The sequence below is a fragment of the Oreochromis aureus genome, linkage group 7 (genome assembly GCF_013358895.1).
Source record: "Oreochromis aureus strain Israel breed Guangdong linkage group 7, ZZ_aureus, whole genome shotgun sequence".
NCBI classification, from domain to species: domain Eukaryota; kingdom Metazoa; phylum Chordata; class Actinopteri; order Cichliformes; family Cichlidae; genus Oreochromis; species Oreochromis aureus.
In genome coordinates this window covers 3141360-3169046 of record NC_052948.1, presented here as the reverse complement: position 1 = coordinate 3169046, position 27687 = coordinate 3141360, and the positions used below count along the sequence as shown (strand labels likewise).

Sequence of the window (27687 nt, the reverse complement as noted above, 5' to 3'; positions counted from 1 at the left end):
ATTGGATGTATATGGGAGCAACTTGGGGTTAGTATTTTGCCCAAGGATATTTAGCATGCAGACAGGAGCCAGGGATCGAACCACCAACATTCAGATTAGTAAATGACCTGCTGTATCTCCTGAGCTACAACCGTCCCTAAAAGAAGAAACATGCTTACGATCTGAATGGATGTGATGTGAAACAAGTGATAAACGTGGTGGGAGGAAGCATGGACACTAGTTCTGATGCAAGGTCAAGATGAAACAGGTGGAAGAGGGTTGCATCGATGTGAACCTGTCCAACACTTTGTAATATGGCTAAATATGCAAATGTCACCCCAAAAATGCAGGTGTGATGACATTTAAGGTTGGATTTCAAGTTGTTATGTTTCCCTAACAGCGCTGTCTCCAGTGTGTTGAGGTTTAAAGCACACAGACAAAAGAAAAACCGCTGCTGCCTTACAAATGTGGCAAAATTTAATTCTTTTATTTACCCATTCTCTTCCCCACTTATTCCATTTCATGGTCACAGGGGTCTGGAATCAATCCCAGCATGCACTCTGTGAAAAGTCACGTTGTGGCAACATTTGATTTAAGCAGTGTGAGGTCTGGAGTTTTATTGCTGTCTGTGTCAAACAGACAGTGAAACCAGCATAACTGCTTCCTCAAGACCTCTTCGGAGACAAATTTTATAGTAATTTAGCAACAGATGATTGGCACTTCAAACAGGATACACACACTGACGCTGTCCTTAAATCTTTTTAAATACTTATTAACTCTGCTCTTTCATTAAATGTACTGCTAACGTGTTTAGAGACACCCTCAAAGAAAGATATTTGTGTATGAGCCTTGTAGAAATCCTCTCTTTAATCAGACACGCTAGGAAACATCTCATGGGAAAGTGTGAAGTAATGATGTAACACAGGGTGATCCCCAGCAGTGTGGTGGATTTATGTGATTATGACACTCAGTGACACTCGCGTACGCAGATTCTCATCAGCTGCTGGGAGGGAGCCCACGCTGGCTGTGGAGACCAACCAGCTGCTGTCACATATCACCTTTCCCCACCACGCCAAAGGAGGAACTCTCTGGGCCTGCTAATATCCGTGTAGACGCAGCAAGCGAGGAAAGGTCGCAATTCCCCACTGGAAGTTAATCGAGCTCATCAACCATACCATCAAAGCCACAAAAACACACATGAACCTCTTCACGTTTTTGTTTGGAAAAGCAGTATTCCTTCAAAAGTATTAAACTCGGGTGATTAAAGTAATAACATAAAATGTAATTACACTGTGCACAGTAATCTGTTTTTGTTCTGGAACAGTCAGACACTGCTAAGTTGGTTTCATTTATTATTTTAATCCACATCTGCAGCATATTCTAATAGCATAACACTCATGATTACTGCAGCCTAGACAATCTGGGCCTTATTTCACATAGCATTCCTTTTTTAAAACATAATCCCAAGCATTTTCCCTACTTTAAATTCCATCCACTCAAAAACTATCAACCGGTCTGAGTATACGATTAATGAGACACTGCAGCAGATGAGGAAATTACACAATGAAATATTGCTTTGCAGTTTGTCTTTTAGCAGACACTGACACTTTAGTCACGTATATGTTGCACATGTTGTTGGTGACCTGCGGCCCACCTGTATCCAAAGACTTTTAGTATTTCCTACAACTAAGCAGCAATGCACCAGCTTTAATTTGAATCTTCCAATTACACTTTAATTAAATCCCTTATTAGAGCAAATATTGTGATTCTTTTAATGTAAAGTTGTGGTGGATATATTTCTCATTGACTTGGCATTGATGTGTTTCTCGTCAGCACTCCAATAACAGTAAAAATCCACTTTTTACAGTCAGTGTATTGCTCACATCCTTGTTTTTACCCTTGACAAACCATTAGTCACACTGCTGTCCATTCAGTAGGAGACCCGCTGTCCGTGGTGTCCGTCTGTTATTGTTTATAGCACGTTATTTCTGCCTCGCTAAATCAGACAAAGTAAAGGTTCAATGTGCAACCGGGGGCTCCCCGAGGATCTGAAATTTAACAGGTTACTTGAGATGGTCATTTTTGGCAAGTAAACCAAAGAACTAAATACATACTCGGAGTGAACCAACTCTCCTTTCACTGCGTGACACAGTTAGAGGTCAGCCCGCAGAAACAGTGAGCCAGCATTCCCGTAGACAGCAAAGTTATTTTGACCGAGTTTCATGTGAATGAGAAATTATCCCTAAGACAGCACAAATCTGATTCCAGTAAAGCAACACCACAAGACCAGCATGGTCATCCCAGTAGAGCATTTTCATCATTGTTGTCATTCACCTTGAAAAACTTGAATGAATTTAAAGATAAAACACTGAATCTACAGTTAGAACACAAAATTCTGCAAAGTTTGTGAAGTGAGAGCTGTATGCATGTATGCTCCCTCTCTGTGTGTTTAAGTAAGTTTTGAGCTAAATACTGTAAAACTAAGTAGGTCAAGCATTTCTGTACCAGTGGCATCAACACAAGCACTCTAACATTGTCTGTGATGACTCTGATTTCTCCAAGTCATAAAAAATGCTGATACTGTATTCCTTTGGGCTATGAAAGGATCTGCATCTGCAGCTCTTCAGCATAAAAGTCAAAAGTTATTTTTAAAAAAATATATTCAAGATGTCATCTGTAGCTGCATCTGTGCCTTTCGCTGAAATCCAACCAGGATGCTCGCACACACAACAGGAACCTGAGTGCAGCGGTAACCTCATCACTCTTGTTGCATTAGAGATGGATCCCTACATTTAGCACTGCCTGGGTCTATGATTTCATTACAGATGCTTAATTCAATACTAACAACTCAAATGACTTCAGGTCAATTACTCAATGACAGCACTGCGGGCAACACCATCAATCACTTACAACTAACCTTCATTTCACGTCCTGTTCACTGTCACAATACACTGCAAGTTCTCCTTGCAGGTTTTGATCTTAAGTTGATATATACCACTCACTCCAGCATAAAGCTTCATTGCCAAGGGCACAGCTGTGAAAACAATCATTTCACATTTATTTCCCAGTTCTTCCAGCTTTGGATCATTTGTGTTTGCCCTTTGTGCATTCACCTGCGTTTCCTCACAAGCAGGTCTGTGTTAACAGATGGACAACGTCAGGCTTCTCCTTTAATAACCCAAGGTCAGACTATATCTGACACTCAGGAGCAAAGATGTTCAGATGGACACACACGGTGAAAGAAGACATAACATAACATGACTCAGAGATTACAACCATGCTAGGGATGCCTTGATGCCTGTCGCAAATTTCAAGTCATTTTTTTTAAATAAATAAATAAATGAAAAGTCGGCTCATTAGCTATTGTTCATAATCTTTCTGAAAAGCCAAAATTATTAACATGCTAATGGCAGTAGTGGAAATGTTGGCTTAAGCCTCTGGTGAGATGGGATCTGAATTCTTAAACACCTTTGCAACATAATATTTGTGCAAAGCAGTGGCTCTATATTGCATCCCAGGAGCGATGGCTCTGGCTTGGCTAACAAGGATGAAAAAGGCCGGAAAGCAAAATTCAGGTTAAGTGGAGAAAAGTGCAGAAGACAGACTGAAGAAAGCAATTAAAGCTGAAGGGGCTGAAGCAGTCCCTGTCAGCCTGTGAAAGACCTTATACAGCAAGACAGTAGCCTTAATGGTAGAATCAAGTCCATTAGAAGATTGACCACAATGTCAAAGAAACTGGTAAACATATAGTCTGATGAGCTCCTACTGACATTTAACTCAGCTCCTGCGAGGTTTCGAGAAAATGTGTGTGCATCTCACAAGTCTGAGAGAAGTTTTTCCTTCAGTTTTCTTGTTCAATATCTTCTTTTATGGGCAGTAAAAGATTAAAAGAACGATTAGAGAAATCCTTTCCATTATGGGCAGCGGGGTGAAATGCAGACTTAGTTCCCAGCTCCCAGCAGGACCTGCAGTCATAAGTGAGGTAATGGCCTTGAACTGCAGGCGTCTGTGCAACCTGAAAATGAGCCCTACGGTCACTTACTCAGATTACTGAGCCATTACTACAGCTTAACTACAAGAAAGCAGTGGAACTGAACTTACTTCAAAGGGATGCAGTTGTAAACTGTCATCCCTAAACAGTATGAACATATAAAAATTATTATTGCATATATGTCAGTGCTCTACATCACTGCACTTTCCCTCTGATTCAAAGGGGGGGGAGCTGATAGATTCAATGTCAAGGTCGAGACAAATGAGGGGGAAGCTGCATAAAAAGCGCGAGGAGGATAAGAGGATGGCGAGGAAGAGGGATATGCAGGAAAAAAGCGAAAGACCTAGGATTTACATAAGTGAAGACTGTGGATATAGCTAAGGATTTACAGACACACACGATATTCTAATAAAAGTACACACACCCACAACCTCTAACAAAGACTCAAAGAACTGAATGTGAGCAATGAGGGGTGCGAGGCCTTGCCGCTGCAGACAGCTCATCTGTCGTCCTCGAGATAAGAGAGGGATTCAGGCACGATGGGTTCAGACTGTTTCTGTCTGCAGGCTGAGCGTGCGAGATGGAAGTTGTTGCATAAAAGCTTCGAATGAAACAAGAGGCATTATGCAGAATTACATATTCAAAGATTTTCTTGCAGTTTAGATCTGACAATATTAGATGGATGTCATGCAGTCAATGTAAGATGTATGTTACTATATGCAAAATAGCACATATTTCTTTCATCTTTCTTCCATGACTGAGACCATAAAACTTTCAGTGCATTCAGGAAGCGTTAATGTGTCACATATACCGACTGCAAGTTCAAAAGCTCAGAACATTTCTCATTTATTAGCAGCGGTCTAGTTGATATTTCTATTAGATCATCGAAATGCCAAAATATTAATTGATGGTTTTATAGCGGCTTGATGATTTTATGGTTTTACTGCGCTTGTGCAAGAGTGCGTCCGTGTGGTGTCAACAGTCACGAAAGCGTTACTATAGCGTTACTATAAAAACATTTTTCTAAACTTTTTTAGCACCAATGTGAAAATATATGATATTATTAAAGCAACTCTAATTTTGTTGCTAAAAAGAAAATTATATGCAAATAGTACATGATTTATTACATGTTCATATGCATACAATGAGCTTTTTTCCATGGGACACCTTCAGCTTGTGGGAACCACAGGGAAGACGACCAAAATGCGGGACACCAAAAGTCACGTTGAATCTGAGGCTGCGTTGATGCGCATGTTTCAAGGAAAGAAAAAGCCCCTCGCCTTCAGAGTCCATAAACAGATCAAACACACAATACTATATAAAGAGAGGGAGAGCTGGTGTGGAGAATTCATCATGTGAGAGTGATGACGGTGGATGAAAAAGAAGTGAAATTGTCATTGCTCAGGAACCAAGAAAAATAACACACAAAATAAGCAGTTATTATCAGAAACCCGAAACAATGACACAGTTTTAATAAAGAAGACAGTACACACATTTCTACTATCTGTAATTTATTTTACATTCAGGAAACATTTACTGTTGGTTCCCTTTGCATTTAAGCTACCTTTGAGAAAGAATACCACGATAGCACATTTAGCACATTTAATCTCTTTATTCTGAGACAATGCAGCTGCTGTTCATGATGGGAGTGGATATTTGTTGCAACCCAAACCCAAATGCAACAACATAGGTCATTTGTCAAAGTATGGTAATTGTGTTCCCACTGGAATCCAAAGTCCGCTCTGTTCCCACAATGCTATTTTTGTAGTTTGGATGCAGACTGTCCCAAAAAGTCACATTTCAACTGCATTTTAGGGGATTTTGAACTTCTCCATACAGCTAATTACAGTCGTGCCTATGGTCTGTGTCTATAACAAACAGATGGAGGTTGAATTAAATGCCTGCTGATGTGTTACCGTTGCAGCAAAAGGCCAGGAGAGTGTCCCAAAAGACAGAAATGATGAGGAGTCAGTATCCCTTTAAAAACAGGAGGGTGGCTAAACGGATCATAAAATGGGTTTGGCTTGAGGACAGCAGCATACAATACAGCATAGTGATGACAGATGGTCTGTGAAAAAGCTGGGATGTCTGCTGCCAGGCTGTGAAGTGGCAACTGCTCGTGATATGCTGAATATAGTAACCGAAAAGAGAAAATGCTGATGGGTCGATGTGAAAATGTGAAATGACCAAGACTGTGTTTTAGAGACATTTTAAAAAAATGTACATTTACTTGAGAGGAAATTTACCAAATACCTAAGCGACAACAAATAAAATGAAACTTGCAAAAATTATTTGCAAATGCAAATGTTTTCACATAACTGAAAATAAAAACAGAGGAAACACAGCTCAACGTCTTATCTGGACGTCATTCTGTGGAAAGGACGCTAGCTGGAAATTGATGCTGGTATATGGTGCCATCTAGTGGACAAATAAGGCTAGTACAGCGATGACAACGGCGTAATCTTTAGTGACATTTAGACGAATATATGTAAATATTTTGTGTCATATGAGCTGACAGAAATTTTTCAAACACGCATATTTATTTATTCTTGTATGGCTGAATTTTGTGCAGGAAACTTTCCAGCTCATGGTGACAGATTTGTCAGAATGCTGTTAGTGCTGTAAGTATACAAGATCCCAAAGGCAGTCTTCTCAGTTCAAATCTGATAACTGCCATCGAAGCAGCGAGACAGAACTTTTCATTTTCACTGTTGTGAAGTAGATCTAGAATGGGGGTCACAACATGCTACACAAAGACAACAGTAAAACTCAGATACGATTAGTTATTCAAACTTGATTGTGCCCCAGAGTTTGAATGGAATAATCCCCACAGCGTTAAAACACCACTAGCAACGTGTGCTGTCTGCTGATATCAGAGCCAAACTCCACCACCTGCAGCCTCAGTCAAAGTAATACAGTCATTCATTAAACACTCTTCTACTCTTCAAATATTATGTTGACTCTTTGCTCACTTCGGGCTCAGATGGTGAATTTGAGGAGTCATTTCTTCTTGCTACAGCTGTAATGACCAGTTTTCTGACCTTCTATTGGCCATTTTCATGGCTTCTCTTGTTAATGAGGGGTGCTTTATAGAGATCTGCTGATCTATTGGTTCTCAAATATAATATATTATGTTGAGACTTCTTTCATCTGACCATCTTGTGATATGCCGCTATGCTCTGTGTACTGCTTGGTGGTGTGATACTTGTAGCTGTTTTCTGTGATCATTTTCAAATCATTATAAATGCAATTCAAAAATATCTACTGACACAAACTCCTCTTTTCATAGCAGGAAGATGACATATCCTTGTTAAAATCAAAGATGGCTCTTTTAACTATACAAGGAATCTACCGGTATTGAGGCTCACACATTTCATGGACTGCAGTTACACCTTTGTGTAATAGTACACAGAGACCTCATTGCCTTGTTATCCATGGAAAAAGACTCACGTAGCTATTTTACTTTGGTAATAGCAGGAATCCCCCTGGACTAAGAAAAATACTGTAATGCAAGCCAAAGTCCTGCACATTTTCTTCCACTTATCTAGTTTAGGAATCCAGGGGCCTGGAGCCTATCACAGCTGCCACAGGGCAGGCGGCAAAGTTCACCATGGACAGAGAGAAGGACAACGATTCACATGCATGAGCAATTTATAATCACCCGTTAACCTAAAGAGCTGTGGAAGCAAGCAAAAACCCGGTATTAAATCCCAGAGTCACCAGTAACAGGAACAGTACTGTGTAACTGTGATGTTAAAATGTCAAGAATGATATCTTGCAGCAATGCTTCTTTGCTGTTTTTCAGATAAGTATTTATCTGTGTTGCTCAAAATGGTAACATGAAAAGTTAGTATTAGTTCATGTGCGATGCTACTGGGAGAGATGTGAAGTCACTTAGTGCACAGTTCACTGGTATACTGCAGTCGCAACCACTGAACAGTCTCTTTCCCTGTCATGTGATGGATGTTGTCAGTCCTCAGGCATGTCTGGCAATCCTGTTTTTTTTCTTTGCCATTGCAAAGAATTGTCTGTTTTATTCCTAATAATCAAAAAGGCCAAATTTGTCTTAACACTAAACATCTACCTCTGAGTCACTCACTGAGTACACCAAGAAAGCAAATTATTTGGGGTACTGTACAGCCCAGAATAACATTTTTTATTTAATGTGAAAGAATAATATGTTTGTTCAAGTTCTAGAGCTGTGGTTCTTGGAGGTCTTACAGAGGTCATAGCTCTCCTGCCAGCTTCAGCACAGCCTGCGTCTGCATTCCTCTGCAGCAACACGACCGCCACATCTCTCTGAGTCTCCTACTGAAACGCATTCGACTGCACCAACATGACGCATAGCAGAACTTTGTGCTGTGCCCAGGCGTTGGCATCAATTTTAACTCCTACATGCAACAAATTGGGACTAAAATAGCGCTACAACAAATAAGTGATATTTTATTTTTGGTTAGTGTTCCTCAGGCTTGTGTAGAAGGTGAACAGTGCCAGGCAGTGAACAAAGTGCCTCTTTGTGGTTTCTGCAGATGTTTTCAGTGCTGACTTCAGGGTGTCAGCACTTTATACAGTTAGAAATAATCACCTAGCCGAGTTTCATATTCATGGAGTGCGAACTTTTCACAGTTCTCATACTGAAGAACGGAGACGAAGCTGGTTGTTCAGTGCTCATCCTGGCACCGTCACATGTGCTCCAGCTGAGGTACACCAACTGTTGGTGGTAAATACATAGCTCATGACTCTATAAAATATATGTATATGAACACATTCTTTCTAGAGACAGTTGGATGAACAAATAACTATTCATTTAACAGCAAGTGACAACAACATTGTTACATGACAAGTTGTTTCTAAGGCTGCAGAGCCTGTGAACACTGTGCATACTGGAAATCAGCATATGGTTTTCTGGTTGCAGCTAAATCATGACATGAATTGCAAAGGTACACTAAATACAGATGAGAATTTTAGATTTGATACGAAGCTTTTCTGTGACATTTCAGTGAGAACATATTTGAACAAAGAAAATCGCTGCTGCATCCATGAAGATGACACGAGACAAACACATTAAAGTTGTCCACATGTACAAGAAGTAGGGGAGACCAGAAAAATGTTGCAAAAATAAGAGGGTGCCTTTGAACCTAATGACAACCAGATGGAAGCATTATAATCCTGCTCATGAGAGCAAAAGAGAGAGAGGAGGTGGAGAGAAAGGCAGACCGAGTCCGAGAACACGAGTGATCAATAAAGTGTGCCGTCTGATGCTGTATGTGGCTCCAAATGCTCAGTAAATTTAGAGACCTCTGTGCAGTTTTGCAACTAACATCAGGCGACCATGCTGCTCTGGAAGATGCTTATAGTTGCTCTTTTCTGGAACTGCATCGAGGCAGGTGCCACACAACGTCGGGCTAATGGTAAGACTCAAAATGCATGTATGTACGTTTGCTACAGACAGCGAACAGTTCAGCTTTTGCAAATACTTTATGAGCATTGGGAATCTTTGCTGAACACAGAGTGATCCTCGTTCCTCACCTGTCCTGTAATCCAGCACCTAATCTGTGAGTTAAATAGTTTTAAATGTCTATTTTTAATCAAAGCATGTTTTAATCTTGGCGGCTGCTCTGGGATCACAGATCAGCTGCACCTGTTTCTAATGTGGAAAACAGTGGCTGGAGCTGTAAACAGATCTGAGAGAAGGAGGAAACACTGTGAATAATGAAAAGCTTACAGCAAAGATGATCAGATCAGCTTGTGACAGATGATTCTTTCTGCCTGTGGAGTTTGTTGAGTGTTTTTGTAAATCTTGATTTCATTGCAATTCAAAAACACAACACTCTAAGAATGCGATTAAAATGCAGAGATGAGCGTGGGTCACTGACATGAAGGAATGAGAAGCCACGATCATCAGGATTAGATTTATTGGGCTCTTTTTTAAGATCAGCTGATAAACATGGGCACCATGTGCACTTTAGTATTATGATGTTAAACTGGTTTTGGCATTTATCCCAGTGTTTCAAACAACGTCCTCCCGCTGTAGGTGAAGCTGCCAAAGAAATAAAGTTGGTCATCAAGATTTAAGACTGCAGTTAAAGTCCAGGATCTTTTTTGGAGTTAAAGTCTTACATAGATGAATATGTCATTATGGGGCAGTACCAGTAAATATCATGCAAGTGCAACCTCATCCAACCTCACGTGCTTGAAAAAATGCAAATTTTAATATTGTCACAACAATTAGAATGAATTACATATAGCAAATAGTAAGAAAAGGCTGCAGATCTAATAAAATAAATGTGCCTTACTCAAAAGTGTGTAAGCATAACTAGGAACATGTATGTACATGAAAACATTTCAAGTAAAACTTTGCAATAAGAGAGAAGGACGAGGAAACAGTGTTTGCTGCGATATCTTCTATTAGTAAAACATAAAGGTGAAAACAGGTTTGGATATGCTGGAGTTTAATTACTATTTTATGCAACTAATTATGAATCATGAATCAATCATTATGTCCTGACATAATCGTAATTACCTAAACATGTAATTCAGAGTAATATGTTTCATGAAAATGTTTAATCGCTGTGAATTGGAGAAGTTACTAAAAAGGAAAAGCTATCCTGTTTAATAATGCAAGCTCTCGCTGGCCTGATTGAACTGAGATTAATGGAGATCGTTAGCTTAACATAATGACCCACTTGCTCGGTTGATTTAAAGTCTATTAAAATATCATCTTGTTTCATCTGCTGAAATAAACACATGCTGTGAACGTGCTGGCACTGGTTAAGTGGCTCTGGCGTATCAATGAATTTCTTAATGGGCTTCCTTTTTTATTTTTTGAACTGAATCACTTTACCATCCTGCTGATATTACTGCATGCCGGAGCAGTTTTCTGTCTGTCTTTTTGCACGATTCCCTCCTGTTTTTCATGCTTTGGGGGGAAAAAGCCTGAACCTCAGAATTGCAGAGGACCATGTAATCTATCTGTTCATGAAATATTGTGTACTCATTCATGCTCTTCAGTGACCTCCTGGACTATTCATGTTGTTTTTCATGAGATTTTCACATCACCCTACAACACAGGCTCTCTAACTCCGGTGACATGTGGCACCAACACCTGGACAGAGTTTTGTCAGATAGTTTTGGTTCAACACCAAATACCTAATGTTTCCATTCGACTCGCTGAGTTTAATCCTAATTAGTGAGCCTTTTCTGAGTGAAAGCAATTGTGCTTCAGTAAAATTGAATTCAGAGTAATTCAGAGAAATTCAGAGAAAGCTTCTGAATTGCATTTGACCCCACAAGCTTACTTGTTTTTAACATCCTGGCTTAAATCACAAGCATAAGGAATGCTGAAACTGAGGTTGAATCCCATATACAGCTCTGTACAATCATCTGGAACTTGTTGTACAATCCATGTGTCACTCCGCCTTTGATTTCTATGTTTCCTTTGAAGTTTGAGGTCATGTCTCATTGTCTGCTGATAGGATTCATAAGAAAGGTTAGAGATCACAGACTTTAGAACACCTATTATAGATTACCTGCTGCTGTGGGCTGGATGAACCTGGATTTCACATCTGTCACAGCCTTCACCTCACAGTAAAATCTGCATTTCATCGTACCATGCAGGGAATATTGCTTACTTGTCACAGGGATTTCCAGCTGAAAAGATTTAAACTGTCTTTTGGATGCATAGAAATAATCCAGATGTGAAACTGCTCATGCTTTCATAACACCCATAATTCTCATTGTCTGTGTCTCTTGGTGCACCAGCCCTATTTCCAGCTGCAAGAAGCATAAAAGGAGGAGTGACACCTGTGGTGAACCCCACTTTCATCAGCTCCATCAGTGATGCTCATCTGCTGTTTGAGGTAAAAGAACAAACTTTTGAGTTTTTATGAGTAAAAAGCAAACACTGACAATGTAACTATTAATAATTACTTCTTTTCTTGTCACTGAACATAGATACTGATGACTGGCATACATTTTGAATCCAGTGGAGCGTTTTCGGTCACAGATGCTGAACTAGCTTCCCTTCAGAAGACAAGAAACCTGAATTTAATCAGTGAAGAGATCATTCCGAAAAAGCTACCAGACATATTGAGACTCATATCCGGTCTTTCAAATCATACTGGCTGCCTGGATCAGGACGATTTTGAGTGCACTGTCTTAACTTTGGTGTACACTGCCCATCAGATGGTCAGCTCCGCTACTGAATACCAAAGAGACGTGTGGGCAGAGTCCTTTGTAAGCCTATACAAATCCATCAAGAAGGATCTGACACTGAGAAACTGAGTAAGCGGTGGTGCTGTGACAAAATGACTCATTGTTTAATATGCACACAGATGAAAAATTTCATTCAGCAGTCCGTGTCTGAGCACTGAAGAAGTGTTGGAGCTTGCAGCTGGATGGCTGACAGATCCTGATGGAAATGTCCTGTCAGTAAACGTCAGCATGAATTCATAAAGTGCACAGAAAGAAAATAAACACAATCATTGTAAAATATTAACTGTTACAGCAAATGTTCATCCAAACATGAGGTACTGTATTTGAAACAAATTCATATCTTGAATGTAGCATTAAACATTGTGGATTTAATCATGTTCGTTCACTAGCACCCAGATGTGACGGTATTTCGAGATTAATATGAAAGAATAAAACATCAAGTTTTGAACCAATGAGAACTGCAGGTCTGCTCAGATTTTTTTAAGATATACATCATCAACAATTATCATATCACCAGTATCACCAGTTTACAAAAAAATCTATCTATACCATTAAAGATGAGCCACAACATTAAAACCACTTCTCACACTGTGGTGAAACACAGTCTCCTCCTTAAAGGAAAGTGTTACTTGTCTACAACAATGTTTAGTTGGTTGAAACAAGTGAAAGTAGCTTCCGCATGAATGCCAGGAACGAAGGCTTCCCAGCAGAACATTGCACTGTAGTGATATGATCACTTACCCACTAAGTGGTTGTAACATTGTGGCTGATCACGTACCTCCCAGTGCAGGATATAATTTGCAAACGTCACCTTAAAAGGTCATTTACATACTTTGCACCATGTTGTTATATTAGAGTGCCCTTTACAAGGTCCAAACTGAGCTGCCTGTGATGGAACTGGTTTTGGAAAAATCCCCCAAATGGCACGCTGGACTGAGTGCACCACTCACAGGCCAGCTCCAGTAATAATCTGTGCAGGCTCTTGTTGTCCCAATGGCCGCTTAGGCTCCACTGAATTAGCAATTGCCCCGCATCCATCCGGGGAGTTGGGCATAGTAGGAGGACAAAAGGGGATGTACCGGAACGAGGAGGAAGAACACAGATGAGAGTTGATGCCAAAGGGAAGGCTGTAGACTTTTCCACTCTCCAGTGTGTTGCTGGAGTCATCCTCATGAGCCTTGTTCCAGGCAAGGATACCTCGTTCATGCTTTGATCCTGTTGGACATGTTAAATGGTTTTTTTTAAAAACAGACTCTGGATTATCTCTATTTCCCGCTTTGGTTTGTTTATCATAAATGTTCTCAACACTGAGTCCTGGGATTATGCTTCTCTAAGAAAATATTTCTAAAACATTTTTCTTTAGATTTGGCTGAAGTGATAGACACTAATGAAAGGTTAAAAAAATATTACTTATTTCGCTGTTTTCATTTCTAAACTCCCGTGAAAAAGAAAGTAGACTCTTACTACTTCCTATGTCATGCAACAGGACAATGTGCCTTGAGGCGACTGCTGTTGTCATTTTGCCCAATATAAATAAAATTGAATTGAATTGATCCCACGCCACCAAATCTAAAGCAGAATAGGTATAAAAAAAATAATCAAGGTGTTGTACAGACCCAATCAAACTTTAGACCTTGACCAGATTGAAATTCAGTGCTCTCGTACGGTGAGACCTTAAGAGTGCTGTGCATAAACAAATACCTGCAAACCTCAATAATCTCAAGCAATGTTGTGGACGAGAGTGCATCAAAATTCCTCCACAATGATGAGGGTGAGAAAAAAAATGATTACTCCAACTTATTTCACCTAGGAGTTCTCATAGTCCTCATACTATAGAGTCATAGAGTCTTGTGTAAACATTCTTTTTCACATGTTATTCTAACCCAGGGGTGTCCAACTCCAGGCCTCGAGTGCCGGTGTCCTGCAGGTTTTAGATCTCACCCTGCGTCCACACACCTGAATCGAATGATTAGTTCATCACCAGGCCTCTGGAGATCCTCCAGACATGTTAAGGAGGTCATTTAGTCATTTAAATCAGGTGTTTTGGTTCAAGGACACATCTTAAACCTGCAGGACATCGGCCCTCAAGGCCTGGAGTTGCCTACCCCTGTTCTAACCCTTTCTTAATTAATTGAATAATCATTAAGCTAAATGAATATGTCCACAACTCTAAATACCATAAAAGCATTCTGAAAATCATTTTCATCAGTTTCATTAAATTGCCTTGTTTATCATAACCTCAGATCTATGCTTCAGTGTTTTAAACACGGCGAGTTAAATAAAGGCAGAACAGTAACAAAGAGCAATACCTGGAACGGTGTTGTCCAGTATGAAACCAAAGAAGCCACCAACAAACATGCTGGTTGTCAGAAGCACCTGTAGGACCTGATCAAGTTCTACCACACCTGGATACAATGCAAACAGTTAGACCTGTGTTTAAATGATCGGTTTGCTGGAAAATACTTCTAAGATTAGTAAAGATTTTCTGTCCACCTGTAGAAATAGCTTTGGGATTCTTCAATATCCAATTAGGAATAACCAGACCGGTGAACATGGAGAAGCCAAAAATGAAGATGTTTCGAGATGAGTTCATGTCTGCGTACTGAAAATGTGACCCAGAAACAAAAGTTAATCTCCAAAAGTTGATGTTCATCGAGTTTTGAGTTCATGTCATCCAGGTGACTTCTTGAAAATGTGACCCAGAAACTTATAAAAGTCTAGTTGAAGGAAAACTGAGGAGTTCTTAATCATAAATCAAATTCCCATGACCATTGATCAAAATCACTGAAAAAATGATGAACACCGATCATGGGTTTTGGTCAGTGATTGATGAGTGACGCAAACGTTTCACAAAACGCTACGTCCAGAAACCTCAACTTTTGGAGATTTACTTTCCTGGATGATTGAAAATGCATCAGCTGCAGAGACATTTTTGACAAACCTGCAGATTTGAAACTCCAGCTGCAGAGATGACACCAAACATAACCATGAACATTCCTCCTATGACAGGTGAAGGGATAGTGGTGAATATAGCTCCCACTTTACCAAATATGCCCATGACAACCATCAACACTCCGCTGGCCACAATCACCATCCGACTGCCCACCTGCAAAAAATTGAAATTCTCTCCGTTTTCCTGAGATCTGAATGCACTGACATTTGTGCTTAAAATGCAAAAATTTAGGAGAGGAAAAGAACTAACAACACAGAAAACTGCACAAAACTCCAAAAAAATCCAAACAGTAGCGAGAACAAAGGAAAAAATTTGGATTTAAAATGCATAATTCAGAAAACAGCAGGTCATCTCACCTTTGTGATACCAAGGGCTCCGACATTTTCGCTGTATGAGGTGGTACCATTTCCGGTACCCCAGGCACCTGCCAACAGGCAGCCTATCCCCTCAATACCGATACCCCTGTTGATGGCATGTTTTGGGGGTGGTGGAGCTCCAGATAACCTAGCACAGGCGTGGTAGTCCCCAACAGACTCTATCATAGAGGAAATTACACCAGCCAAGATGCCGATCACCCCTGCAAGGCTCACAGTAGGTCTCCCCCATTGTCCTAATTTTGGAAACGCAAGCAAGTTGAAAATGACACAAATGCATAATCTGCAAAATATTATTCTGAAAATAAGATAACTTTGATGACTCGCTGAGTATCTTCCAACACATCACTGAGCCACACTGTGGTACTGGATGATATTCCTCTTCATTACAAAGAAACACGGGTGGAAACAATGATCCCATTCAGTCTGAGTTTAGTTCAAAATCAGAAACAAAGAAAATGACCAAAGTTGTTTTAATGGAGCTTTTCCATCTTACCTGGGTACGGGAAAACCAACCAGGGAGCCTGGCTCATGACATCTCCCTTTAGATCGGTGCGTGCAAGGTAACCATACTTGTCTGGTTCAGCAGGAAGTACATTGTAGACAGTCAAAATGTAACAAATGGTCCAAGATAATGTGATTCCAAGCAAAACCTTGTGATGCATTTAAAAAAACACCTTGTTAAATCACCTTTTCTTAAAAGAATTAATAAAAAAAGAAAAGACTCAATGTCTTCAACATACAGGAAGAATCTGAAAGACGTAGACTGGAGAGGTGTGAAGTCTTTTATCCTTGTTATATGCTGGAAAGGGCACTGGTATGTGACGGAGGTATTGGGAGAACAGGATGATGAGTGCTGTGGTCCTGTGTGACACAGACATAAAGGGGAAAAAACATTGTGTAAATATTGCTGAGTCTACTTGGAATGAACAAAAAGGAAAGTAGATCAGCTGTGCTGTCTGTTGGGCAAGAAAGTTTTAATAGGCTTTCCTCTGCAGCCTTAAGATTAAAGCTTTACTCGGTTGAAGGCGTATTATTTTCTAAAGTCTTGACCAGGCAGGACTGGGAACATAACCTAACACACATTTGATTGAGAAACCTGCTTTAAGGTGGCATGAAATATTTTCTATACAAATCTCTCTGGCAGTCTTTAAATATTCGTTTTGTAATTTTTACGCTATGTAGAGAAATGGGGCCTTTTTTAGGGACTTTATTTAGAAATTTTACCCACATTGCAGAGATGCCCCAGTGGTTCCCAGCACTGCTACCCGCGGAGTCAAAGAGGGACAGTCCAATGAGAGAAATAGTGGGAGCGATGGTGAGAGGCCCAATGAAGCGCATGAAGAGGCCAATAAGGCCTGAAAAACCAACCAGCACTTGGAAGAGTGATCCCACGATAATGGATCCCTGAAGCTTAAGAGAAACACAAAAATGTTGACAGTCAGAATTTGGAATTTGGAATCTCATGAACATTTTTACTAAAAAACATTTCTGTTGTTATTTCCTGGCAAACATTTCCATTGTCGGTCAGTGTTAGACTTTTGGGATAAACTTCTATCTGCCTTACCCTTAAGTGTTTCTGTTTAACAGGACATGTACAAGTCTATAAGCCATGAGCTGAAACCTCCACCAGAGGGTTCCAGTCTATGGCTCGGCAACATGCATGAACTTGAAGGCTTCCAGCATGGGCACTAGGACTGCTACAAATGCTAATTTGAAATCTTTGTGCCTCCTTGGAAGCACTTTTTTTTTAACAAGCTCAACTAGTTTGCAGTTGGAGAAATCAAGTCAGATGAGTTTTTAGAAAAATGTAACCAAAAAGGATCTACTGGGATCAATGTGCTGAAGGTTCAGACTGTCACAGTTTACTTACTGCTCTCATTCGACTTTGCCACACTTCTATGAAGTCTGTGGACGAGGTGTTGACTAGGCTGGCATTTTGCGTCCATGCAGGACATGTCCACTCTGGCATGGAGAGCAGTGCCATGGAAGGAGCCAGTAATGTGAATGTGCCACCTTGGAGAATGGGCAGCCTGGAAATGATTAACACAATGCAATATGAGAGCACAAACCATCAGATACAGTATCTTTGGGTGATGCTTAGACTGACTGAGACACAGTGTCTCTGTGCATGCGTGTGTTTTTTAAGACCTCTCTGACGGCATCTGCAGTCTATTTATTTGAATCATGTACGAGGAAATGGTTAATTTAAATCATGTGAAGACAGTGTGACCTATTATGCAAACTGTTAGACTGAAAGTTAAGTCAGTTAAAATAATCTGCTACGTAATGACCGTCATTATGCTATTCTCATAAGCAGTGCATCATTCACACAAGTCACTGAAGAAGAGAAGTTTTCTTGTGAAAAACAAAACATGCAAACATTTCTTTTGATGAAAGATCAGAAAGTTTTCATTCTGGTGGACACAAATCATTAGCATTGCTTTCCTTTGTTTTGCATGGGACACTAAAAGCACCACTAAAGGCGAGGCTTGTTTTCCCTCACAGCTGACTTGCAGACATTTTGGGAAAGACAAGAAAGTATGAGTGGTGCTAAGCCAGAACAATGTGGACTTAGCAGGAAGTAGATTCCAAACATAATAAGATAGAAATTCCTCCATTAATCCATCTGTGACACCGGTATTCAGGCAGGCTGAGTCTGCAACCACATAACAGAAGTTCAGAGCAACAACATACAAGTTTGTAGGCCTCCAGAACAGTGACATCATGTTCGTTCTCCTGTGCATGTGTCACTGTTTACAAGGAAGTTTCCATACTGGTATTTTAAGCAGTAATTAATTAGAAAAACAACTAAATACTATTTATCTTGACAATAAAAGCCGAGTTCTGTACAGTATAAAAGCTCAAATGCACTTATTTCACCTCCAGGAAGCCCTCAAATACTACTCGTTGTTTATGCACATTCATTTTTGCAGGCATTATAGTTCAAAAGAGGTTAAGAAGAAAGGCAGAAGGGCTTCTCTGTTCTGGCTGTTTAATAAGAAGAAGAAGCTTAATTAATTCCATCCTGTTGTACCACTGCGTTGGTCAAGTACTCTCAGAACATCAAAAAGCACTGAATGAACAATAAATTAATGTAAATCATCTTGCATTAAATAAAAGAAATTTAAAGCACTCCAGAATCCTACAATACAATTCATGACTTCAAAAATTCCTAGCGCATATCCCCAGGAGACATCCCACAGATACAGACAGCCATGCAGTCTTACTGCCTCTTTTTTTAATAAGTAATGTTCCCTCTTGTTTCCTTACCTAATGCCAAAGACTACTTGCAACAGAGTGCAGACCCCAGAAACTAAGAAGATTGTGCTGATGAGATGGCTCTGAGTGAGGCCATCATGCTGCAGACACAGTCCCTGGGACAGGATCAGAGGGATGGCAATGATCCCTCCAAATGCAGTCAAACAGTGCTGAGAGGGCAAAGTTGGGGAAAAAACACAGATTCATTTAATCTTTGTAGGATTTACACATTTTAAAAAAGAAAAGGCTCAAATAGAATTTGTACATGGTTGATGTTTGTACACCACCTGGGAGATTACAGTGAAGGTTCGGTGCAATTAAAGTAAAATTTCACTATCTGGCTTACATAAATAAAACCAAGTAACTAACACTCAAGGAAATGTCAAACGAAAGCTGGTCATGTTTACATTGTTACTTTAGAAACAATGCGACAAAGCTGGCTCTTAATCATTGTTAAACATGGCCAAAGGGAAAAAAAATCAAAGAAAAAACCCTTTGTTGACATACCTGGATTCCTAAAATGATGCACAGGTACCAGGGAGGAACATCTGTTACACAGTATGCTAGTTTGTTACTGTACTCGTCCGTAGAGGAGGCTGGTTCTTTTTCTGTGTCGGGCAGATCACAGAAACGTCCTTCCAGCTTCAGTTAATTAGAAGAATAAGCAGACATGTCAAACTAGAACATTCTGCAGGGATCTATCAACACTTGTGATCCTCAAAATCATTGTATGCATCACTGACAACTAACTGCCCTTTTTTAAAAAACAGCATGTATTGACATGTTTTTACAAACACTATCTATAAAAATGTATATAAATAACTATAATTAAAGAACTAATTTCATGTTTGTCATAACCAAAATATTAGAATAAGATGAAAAGAACAGGGCAGTCGGAGAAGTCGTTCCATTTTTCAACAGTAGGGATCAAGAATTACTTCCATAATCATGTGATGGTAGGAAAACCTTCATTTTACAAGTATTTCAGTCATTTTGATGGTGAGACTGAAACTTGTAAAAAACAACTACTCATGCTACAGTTTCACTCAGCAAACAGTGCAAACAGTGTAGTAACTAATGTGAGGCTGCTTAATCATATTAGTTACCACAGTTACTGCAGGTAAAGTCAGAATGTGGGTTAGTATTTATAATCCACATGGACACCTGAGAGTTATGAATGCCAAGATGTGATTCCGAATCCAGGGCTTACAACTGTGTATTTTCCAATTTGCAGTCATGGGTGAAGTCATTAATGATTATGCAATCTCACTAATCATTTCCTAATATAAAATTAAAGGCAACACTCACCGCAAAGGTATAGTTGTCAAGTCCATTACTTTCCTTTTCTGGAGCCATGTCAGGCTATAGGTCCAGTTTGTGGTCTCCTGAGCCAAGAAACAAAACAGAGAAATGAAAACCATTAATCAGAGGGGAGGGATCGTGAGGAGCATCTGATAGAGAGGGGAGAGAGCTAGGAGCCGAGCGTACAGACGGTCGGAGCAGGCAGAGTATTATGAACGCGCAGAGTTCAGACATGAGACTGCAGCTTTTGTTGATCAAAATGGATCCCACCTGCAGCTCATGTGAACCGAATTACAACAGAATTAGCAGCTGACCGCCCGGCATTTGGCTGGCAGGAGATAAGATCTCGTACCAAGAACTCTTTAGGCAAGAAAGTATTAAAAGATTTAATTCCTCAACATAGGTCATATATTTCTAAAGCTGAAGAAGCAGCAAATCTACTGTATGTGGTGACCTGTGTGCTCAGCTCAAACCTCCGCAGTCAGAGATGTTTAACAGTTAAAGAATACAGACTGTAGTTGGGAAAGACTTCCCCCTCCCAAAGTTTCTTTCTAAATTTAACACCAAATGTTTGTTTTGGAGGGTAAACTTCTGCAGTGATCACATGTTGGCAAATAATCACAAAGCTGGTATTGATAGATGACTAGAAAATGTTCTGTAGATGTTAACTTCATTTCCTAATTTACTGTATATTTCTACTTCCCGTAAAATGATAGTAAATCAGATTATATTGTTAGGAGTTTGATAACAGCCCACCACCACTTCATTAATGTGGTGGACAAGCAGCAGAAGCTCATCCTCACACTGCTTGCATCCATTTCTGTGTGCATGTCATATGATTATTAGTGCACATCTCTTCTTATTCCAAAATCACAATCTAGGGCACACGCTGGCAGCACAAAGACTCCAGTGAAAAGCAACCAATATCATTCATCCTTAAAGGATATGAATGCCTGTGGAACGCTCCATTTCACCATTGGCCAGACATTTAGGTTTTTCTGAAGGAAAAGTCAGGTGATCACCAAAATGAGTAGGTTTCTTTATCAGGGAGAGAAGAAGTGTGCCATATTTCATACCAAACCACTGAATAGCTGCTGAGATGTTCAGCCTGGATCTAAGTTACTAACTGACCAACAAAGAGACATTTAAATTCAATTATTATTTGTAACTCTAACCTCTAATCCTGTTCCTCCCGTTAAACAACAAAATTAGAAAATACAATTTTAAAGTAGAATCCTGTGAGAAAGGTTTTATCCTGACTGCTGTGGAGCATTTAAATAGCAGAGATGGAATCTTGGAACGTATCCAACAAATAAAATAGCTGAAGAAAATTGAGCTCACATGAAACTTACAAACCAGGAGAGTAGCAGGAGTGGGGCATCATGCGGTCTACTCTGAGTGCATGTGACTCACATGTCAGCAAAGGCCTGAGGGTAGAATCAGTGTTATTTTTAAAGGCTTAATAACATTTGCAAAAAAGAAACAAAAACAAAAAAGTGAAGAAATAATATTTGGAATTAGAGGATAACTAATAAATACAAACACTCAGCTGGGGTGGTATGGGGTGTAACATAAACGGTACCAGCAAAAAATGACTCTTTAACCAAAACTATTGAACAAGCCTCGGCTCTGCAGCATCTTACTTACACAATTAAAGCTTATAAGAAGAGGTGAAGTGAAGAAAAGGAAGCAAATGGACGGTCGCAGCAGATGGCTGCCCCTCCATGAGCTTGGTTCCAGTTCTGTTTATTATTGTTATTACTTTGTTGTGATTTGGTGTTATCAAGTAAAACTGAATTCTGACCGAATTGAACACACACACACAGACAAACACACACACACACACTGAGAGAAAGAGAGCTCTCTTTCAAGAAGACCAATAGAAGGCCAAAAGGTCAGCGGATGTGTCAGTAGCGATATCTGGTCAGTGATTGAAATGCCAATGGAAGAGAATATGTCTGTGAAGGTTCTCAGTCATCCAGGTCATCATAGTCAAAGGAGTTTGCAAAGAAAAGCGTCTGGACTTCTTTAAGTTGCTTGAAGACGTTTCACCTCTCATCCGAGAAGCTTCTTCAGTTCTGTTGTAAGAACCAATGGAAGAGAAGTCTATACAAATAATGATTTAGCACTGAAACAAACAAAACTGCTGAACAACACTAAGATTTAATGAAGCCCTTATTCTTGTAACATGCTGGGAGGTGCAAATGAGATATAACAACGTTGACTGTAATCTTTTACTGCCTCGGTCTAAATGTTTTGGCTCTTATCTTGTGTCTGATTGCATCCTGTGACCTTTTACGAGGCGTGCAGCTTTGGCTTGAACTTACCAGAGTTTGCCAGTAAGAAAGCGCATGTTGTTACTCCTTATAGTTTTCTCACCATATCTCCAATTAAGTGTGAGCTTGCTCTAATTGATTAGCTTCTCTTTGATATGATGTATTGTGTTCGTGTCTTTATCAGCCCTACTTCGCTCTGACTTGGAATGGTGCATACCGGATTACCTAGAGATCACAAGAGGCACATGTGCGTCACATTTTGTGACTCATGAGTGGTTAATGAGTTAATATAAAGTATTTAAACATGTGCATTGCTCACCTTCAGCCCCCCAAGCTCAGAGGGTTCATGCTGAATCAAAAATCAGTTGTTTAATTTTCCTTAGCATTCCTATGGCCATAGAGCTCGATGCAACATCTATGAAAACGTAAACTTTAATTTTGAATATCTATATATACCCATGAGTCGCTGCTTATAATCTTATACACAGGAAGATCAGTTTTTATTTCAGTTAATTATTATAACGGTTTATTGACTGTAATCTATCTACTGTAACTAGAAACAGGTGTTTACAATACCTCAGTCTGTGTTGCTTCTATTTTGACAATATTTTATACATAAATATAATAAATAGGTGAAATCCCTTCTACTAGATGAACTTAGCAGTCATAAATGTTGTTAAATAAACTTGAACTTTAGCTACAATACACAATAAGACCCTTAAATGCATTACTATATTCAGAGAATTATAAGCAGGTTCACTGAGAGGCCGGTACCACTAGATGGAGACAGACCACCTTCTCCTGCACTCTGCACCTAGAGTGCTCAGTGCTTTTTCTGTTTTTTTGAGTTGAACTAAAGTGTGAGAGTGCATACAGAGGCCAAGGTGATAAAGATTACCTGTGCAATAAATCAGGCGATAAGAAAGAGAAGCAATGATTTTAAATATGTTTATGGTGAAATTTTATCAAGGTGATAATCAAGCTGCAGATTTAGTCTACAAATCTGTTCTACAAGACAGGAGTCTGGTGACCTGCTGATTCTACTGAAGGAAATAAAGCCTCAGAGCAAACTGAACTACTCAGTTCTATCGTGATAACAACCAGATGCCAATATCTGGAGAATTAATTGAGCACACACCTTAAATTAATAGCTTATATATGAAAGATTAAAACTTTGAATGCTGGATGCTGAATGCAGTAGTTTTTTTGTTTTTTTTTCAAACGTATGCTGTGGCATAGTGCAGTAGCTCCTCCTCTTTTATGATCTTGTGACGCAGGTCAATCACTTGCTCACAGCAGTGGGAGGACACTCATGTGTTCTCACCTTGTAAAGCATTGAGTGTAACAAAGATCCCAGACAGAAGAAGTCAGACACCAAGAGATTTCTATTCTATTTCTATTTATTTTGTTTTTACTGAAAGAGCCTGACAGAGCCCAAGGAATATTTTGTATCTTTTAAACCGGTGACCAAGACCTGACTATAAAAGGAACATATAATGACAGATGAGCTGACGGTAGGCGATAAAATGATGGAAATATGGAAGAGAGGAGACGCAAAAAAAGAGTTATCCCAAATAGATAAAGGAGTGGAATCTCAGCCGAGGAAAAAAATACCCCACTCAATTGAAGAAATTCTGAAAAGGCCCTCATGTGTCAGAAAAGAGAATGAAGTACATCGGAAGTGGTCTGTCATCAGAGAAAACAGCCAAGTATATAACCAGCATCCATGTACAGGTATGTTTTTACGCCATACTGTAAAAGATATTGGTTCAAATATTGTCAGAACGTGTGTGTTCCTTTGGATGTTGAAATGTTCTCTCTGTCAATAGAAACTCAGAATATGGGACAGCGTGAAGAGGCTCCAAAAGCTGCAGGAGACTGCAAGAGTGCGTAATACATTTATATATATGAGTAGAAAAATAGATTAAAAGGATGATTCAGGAATTAATCCGTTTGAAATTGAACCACTTCTTTACTATCATATGTTTAAAACTGTCTGCTCACAGGTCAAAGAAGAAAGAGGCAAACCAGGGTCACTTTTACACCATTCCAGGTGCAGGAGCTCGAGAAGGTTTTCCAGCAAACCCATTACCCAGATATTAGCACCAGAGACCAGTTAGCCTCTCGCCTGCAGCTGACAGAGAGCAGAATACAGGTGGGATACACGTGGTCGCCTTTGTTTGGTTTGGTTTCATTTTCAGCTTAAAATAGTGAGATTTTTAATACTGGCCAGATAAACAGAGCAATATTATTAATGGCGCTACGCTGGTATCAGTCGCTATTTTGTTATTTCCATTTGATCAAATCAGCAAACTCCAAACACTCCAACTGTCTGACTGATTGCACTAAATAGTCCATCCATCCATTCTCCTCAGCTTATCCTTATCAGGGTCAGGGGGTGGCTGGATCCTGTCCCAGGTGTTTCAGGGCGAGAGGCGGGGTACACCCTGGACAGGTCGTCAGTCTATCACAACCATTGGCACTCACAGTCACACCTGTGGGCAACTTAGACTCGTCAGTTAACCTAATCCCAATAACTGCGTGTGTTTGCACGTCAGTGGAAAGACAATAATGGTCTTTGGACAGAATTCTTGCACAAGCCAAAACCTCCCAAATGATTAATGATAAGGTGAGGTGGGATTAGAGCACACATTTAAAATCATTAGCTCAAAACTGAAACACTGTTTAGGGATTTTTATAAAAATGTTTTGAATCATTGTTAGTTTTAGATGTGATGTAGGCGTTTTTATTACAATGCCTTTTATTGTGAACTGGCTCATTGTAGGTAAATTAACTCCATTAACTTTTCTTCATACTTGTATTAGTATTATTAAAGTATAATTTATTTTTCTAATTAAATGGTCCTTGTGTGTGTTGTTCAGATTTGGTTCCAAAACCGCAGGGCCAAATGGAGGAAGGTTGAAACACTCAGAGACATAGAGCTGATCACCAGGCAGCGCTTACTTTCGACCAATCTTCACCAGCTTTATTATGAGGTAACTGAGATATATTTTTGTAAAATATGCATATCATTATTATTATTATTATTCTCACATATGTTCTGTTATAAGACTTCCCCCATATTCCCAATGCAGCTCAAAGCTCTTTACAAATAAGAAATGAAGCACACAGTTTAAACATATTTAAACAATAAAATTTTTATGATATTATAAAGTCTTTGAATACAGCGTGACCTTCTTAGTAACTGAGCCATTTAGAGGTTCATAAGTAGAATATCTTGGTTATTCCTGTGAGATAAACATCTTTCTCTGCTCTCACAGAAGCCCCAGCTCCAAGCAATGTGCTGCCTGCCCTGCTGTTTACCAAAACCTCTTCAATCAAGGCTGTACTTCAGCTCGTCAACAGCACCGGCTGTGCTGACCGCCGCACATTCTCCTGGTCACAGGACTCTCTATTTTGACATGCTGGGAACGAAACGATAGCATCTTCACTAATTCTGCACAACACTTTTTTTACATTGTTTTTAATTACATGAGGCAAAGAAAATAGTTTGCAATGATGCTCAAACGTAAACGCAGATCTGTAAAATACTGTAGCTGTATATTTTGCTTTTAATGTGTCACACTGTGTGAAGCTGAAATAAAGGCACTGATCTTTTTTTTTATTTCAATAAAGCTGATTACTTCAAACGTTCTGATGGCTTTCTTCGAAATAAAAGTCCTTGTGATTAGTGTGTACTGATGTATTTGTACAGATCAAGGTTTGAGGGCGTTCTGTACCGTGATATACTTCTTGGTAGAGAGAGCTGTGTCACCACACTGTTACTGTGCAGCAAAGCATTTGGCTGTTTTTTTTTCATGACACGATTTTTCCTTGTCACAGATAAGATACAGCTTTGCCATGACCTGTTCATCTGTTTGACTTTCTGACAACCTCTCCTTATCTTAATTTGGGCTTGTAACTTGAGGTTATTGGCAGGTCAGATTTAGACAGCATGTGGGATCAAAGGAGAAATACAGGGTGAATCATTACTGTATATTGGGGCTATAGAGCTATATAAATAATTGTGTTCTAGGCGAACTTACAGAGTGAAAAGTTTAGATTCATTCTTGTTCCTTTATCGAGCAAACGTTACATATTTATATTAAGTATTGTTCGTGGCCTTCCTTTAACGACTTGTGCTCACCATTCACCTTGAAACCTGCTGCGTGCGACAATTCCAGGGTTTTTTTTCTGGGAAGTGTTACATAGGCCAGTTCTCAAATAATTACCAATTATAAGAGAGATAACACAGCGTCGCCTTCGCTATCAATTCAATAATTTACTTGACAGGGTCATAACTGATTACATTTAACAGGGCTCTGAGTATGGCTAAACTTTTCACCCTGGCCTTATCTTACTTTATTGCATGTGTTTGCTGTAAGATAAACCACACTGCTGGCTGCATGGGAGGGATTACAGTAAGAGGACAAAAATAGTTGTTGGAAAGAGAAAAAACAACAACCTTGAGAACCTCATAACTGTACTTTTATTGGATTTTGTTATTGTGATTCCAAACTGGCATCTTACATTTACTAAAAGGCGTAAATAGTTCCAGGGAAACCTTACTTACTGATACCAGACAGATTATCTTATGCCAAATAGCTGTTGCAATGTTTTACATCAAATGTTTGTTTATTGTTCACATTTGATCTCAATTTATTATTTTATACTTTGTCACTATTCTTCCATTAAACTTTTATTGTCTCAGTTAGAAAGCATCCATAGAGATTAGCTGTACCTGCTTACTTTGAGAGTAAGATCTTTTCCATATAGTTAGGAGACTTTACTGGCCACGAGTGCCATAAAGGAATCAACACAGCAAGAGATTACCCAGTACGGGGTTGTACACCATTTCACTTTCACCTTAAATATATCGCAGTCTTTGAAACTGTAAGAAAAACTTCTTTCACTAAGTCACTAACTTGCATCAGGACCCCTGTCTGGTATTAAAAGCATATTGATGTCAGAGATGCAATAAAAGCTCTTTTTAAAATGCAATGGACACAAATAACCTTTAATGGAATAAATACAACCTGAGAGTGATTTTATATATATATTTTTTTTTTAGTGTTTCCTGTTATATCTGCAGTGAGACTTTACTATATGTATACAAGTGGTTTGATGAAACTTTTTATTAGACTATAAAAATCCACGACTGATTATATGACATAAAGGTTTATAAGTTGCACCTACCTGGTTAATAAAGATTTGGAAATTCACCAGTTTTTGGTTTAATTTTTTCATATACGCATTTATTATTATTTATTTCCATAACCGTCTGCAGAACCCCAAAGAAAACGTAATGTAATCATTAAAAAATTAAAAAGCAGAAGG

At 39.4% G+C, this 27687-nt stretch overlaps 3 protein-coding genes across 5 annotated transcripts; 2 read left to right on the top strand and 1 right to left on the bottom strand.

Annotated features, from left to right (window-relative positions):
- Window positions 1–9296: 9296 nt before the first annotated feature.
- LOC120440867 (protein FAM180A-like) lies at window positions 9297–12285 on the top strand. The gene is made up of 3 exons (XM_039614316.1): window positions 9297–9381; window positions 11732–11829; window positions 11924–12285. The coding sequence occupies exons 1-3, from the start codon at window positions 9303–9305 to the stop codon at window positions 12251–12253; spliced, it is 507 nt and encodes a 168-aa protein (XP_039470250.1). The 5' UTR covers window positions 9297–9302; the 3' UTR covers window positions 12254–12285.
- Window positions 12265–20547, bottom strand: zgc:110789 (Xan_ur_permease domain-containing protein). 3 transcript variants are annotated; one of them, XM_039614315.1, is made up of 13 exons: window positions 20529–20547; window positions 20081–20157; window positions 19280–19414; window positions 18785–18942; window positions 17385–17544; window positions 16743–16924; window positions 16255–16375; window positions 16008–16164; window positions 15494–15747; window positions 15126–15290; window positions 14678–14786; window positions 14494–14589; window positions 12265–13399 (listed from the first exon to the last, which is right to left on the bottom strand). In XM_039614315.1, exons 2-13 carry the CDS (start codon window positions 20126–20128, stop codon window positions 13131–13133), a joined length of 1854 nt encoding a protein of 617 aa, XP_039470249.1. In that variant the 5' UTR covers window positions 20129–20157; window positions 20529–20547; the 3' UTR covers window positions 12265–13130. The 3 variants fall into 3 exon arrangements, with proteins under 3 accessions (XP_039470249.1, XP_039470248.1, XP_039470247.1); XM_039614314.1 differs by lacking the exon at window positions 20529–20547 and adding an exon at window positions 20261–20513; XM_039614313.1 differs by lacking the exon at window positions 20529–20547 and having other exon boundaries at window positions 20081–20512.
- A 3113-nt stretch (window positions 20548–23660) lies between these two features.
- LOC116309409 (homeobox protein ESX1-like) lies at window positions 23661–25990 on the top strand. Its single transcript, XM_031725995.2, has 5 exons — window positions 23661–24084; window positions 24180–24236; window positions 24357–24505; window positions 25233–25346; window positions 25632–25990. Exons 1-5 carry the CDS (start codon window positions 23847–23849, stop codon window positions 25791–25793), a joined length of 720 nt encoding a protein of 239 aa, XP_031581855.2. The 5' UTR covers window positions 23661–23846; the 3' UTR covers window positions 25794–25990.
- Window positions 25991–27687: the final 1697 nt, after the last annotated feature.

Bases quoted from the DNA above. Each gene is read 5' to 3' on its own strand.
- LOC120440867 (XM_039614316.1), top strand. From the start codon at position 9,303: ATGCTGCTCTGGAAGATGCTTATAGTTGCTCTTTTCTGGAACTGCATC. The intron at 9,382-11,731 runs GTAAGACTCAAA...TTGGTGCACCAG, and splicing joins CACACAACGTCGGGCTAATG to CCCTATTTCCAGCTGCAAGA. The intron at 11,830-11,923 runs GTAAAAGAACAA...CACTGAACATAG, and splicing joins ATGCTCATCTGCTGTTTGAG to ATACTGATGACTGGCATACA.
- LOC116309409 (XM_031725995.2), top strand. From the start codon at position 23,847: ATGACAGATGAGCTGACGGTAGGCGATAAAATGATGGAAATATGGAAG. The intron at 24,506-25,232 runs GTGGGATACACG...TGTGTTGTTCAG, and splicing joins TGACAGAGAGCAGAATACAG to ATTTGGTTCCAAAACCGCAG. The intron at 25,347-25,631 runs GTAACTGAGATA...CTGCTCTCACAG, and splicing joins TTCACCAGCTTTATTATGAG to AAGCCCCAGCTCCAAGCAAT.
- zgc:110789 (XM_039614315.1), bottom strand. From the start codon at position 20,128: ATGGCTCCAGAAAAGGAAAGTAATGGACTTGACAACTATACCTTTGCG. The intron at 17,545-18,784 runs GTAAGGAAACAA...AATCATTTCCAG, and splicing joins CAAGTAGTCTTTGGCATTAG to GCTGCCCATTCTCCAAGGTG. The intron at 13,400-14,493 runs GTATTGCTCTTT...CATGTCCAACAG, and splicing joins ACTGGACAACACCGTTCCAG to GATCAAAGCATGAACGAGGT.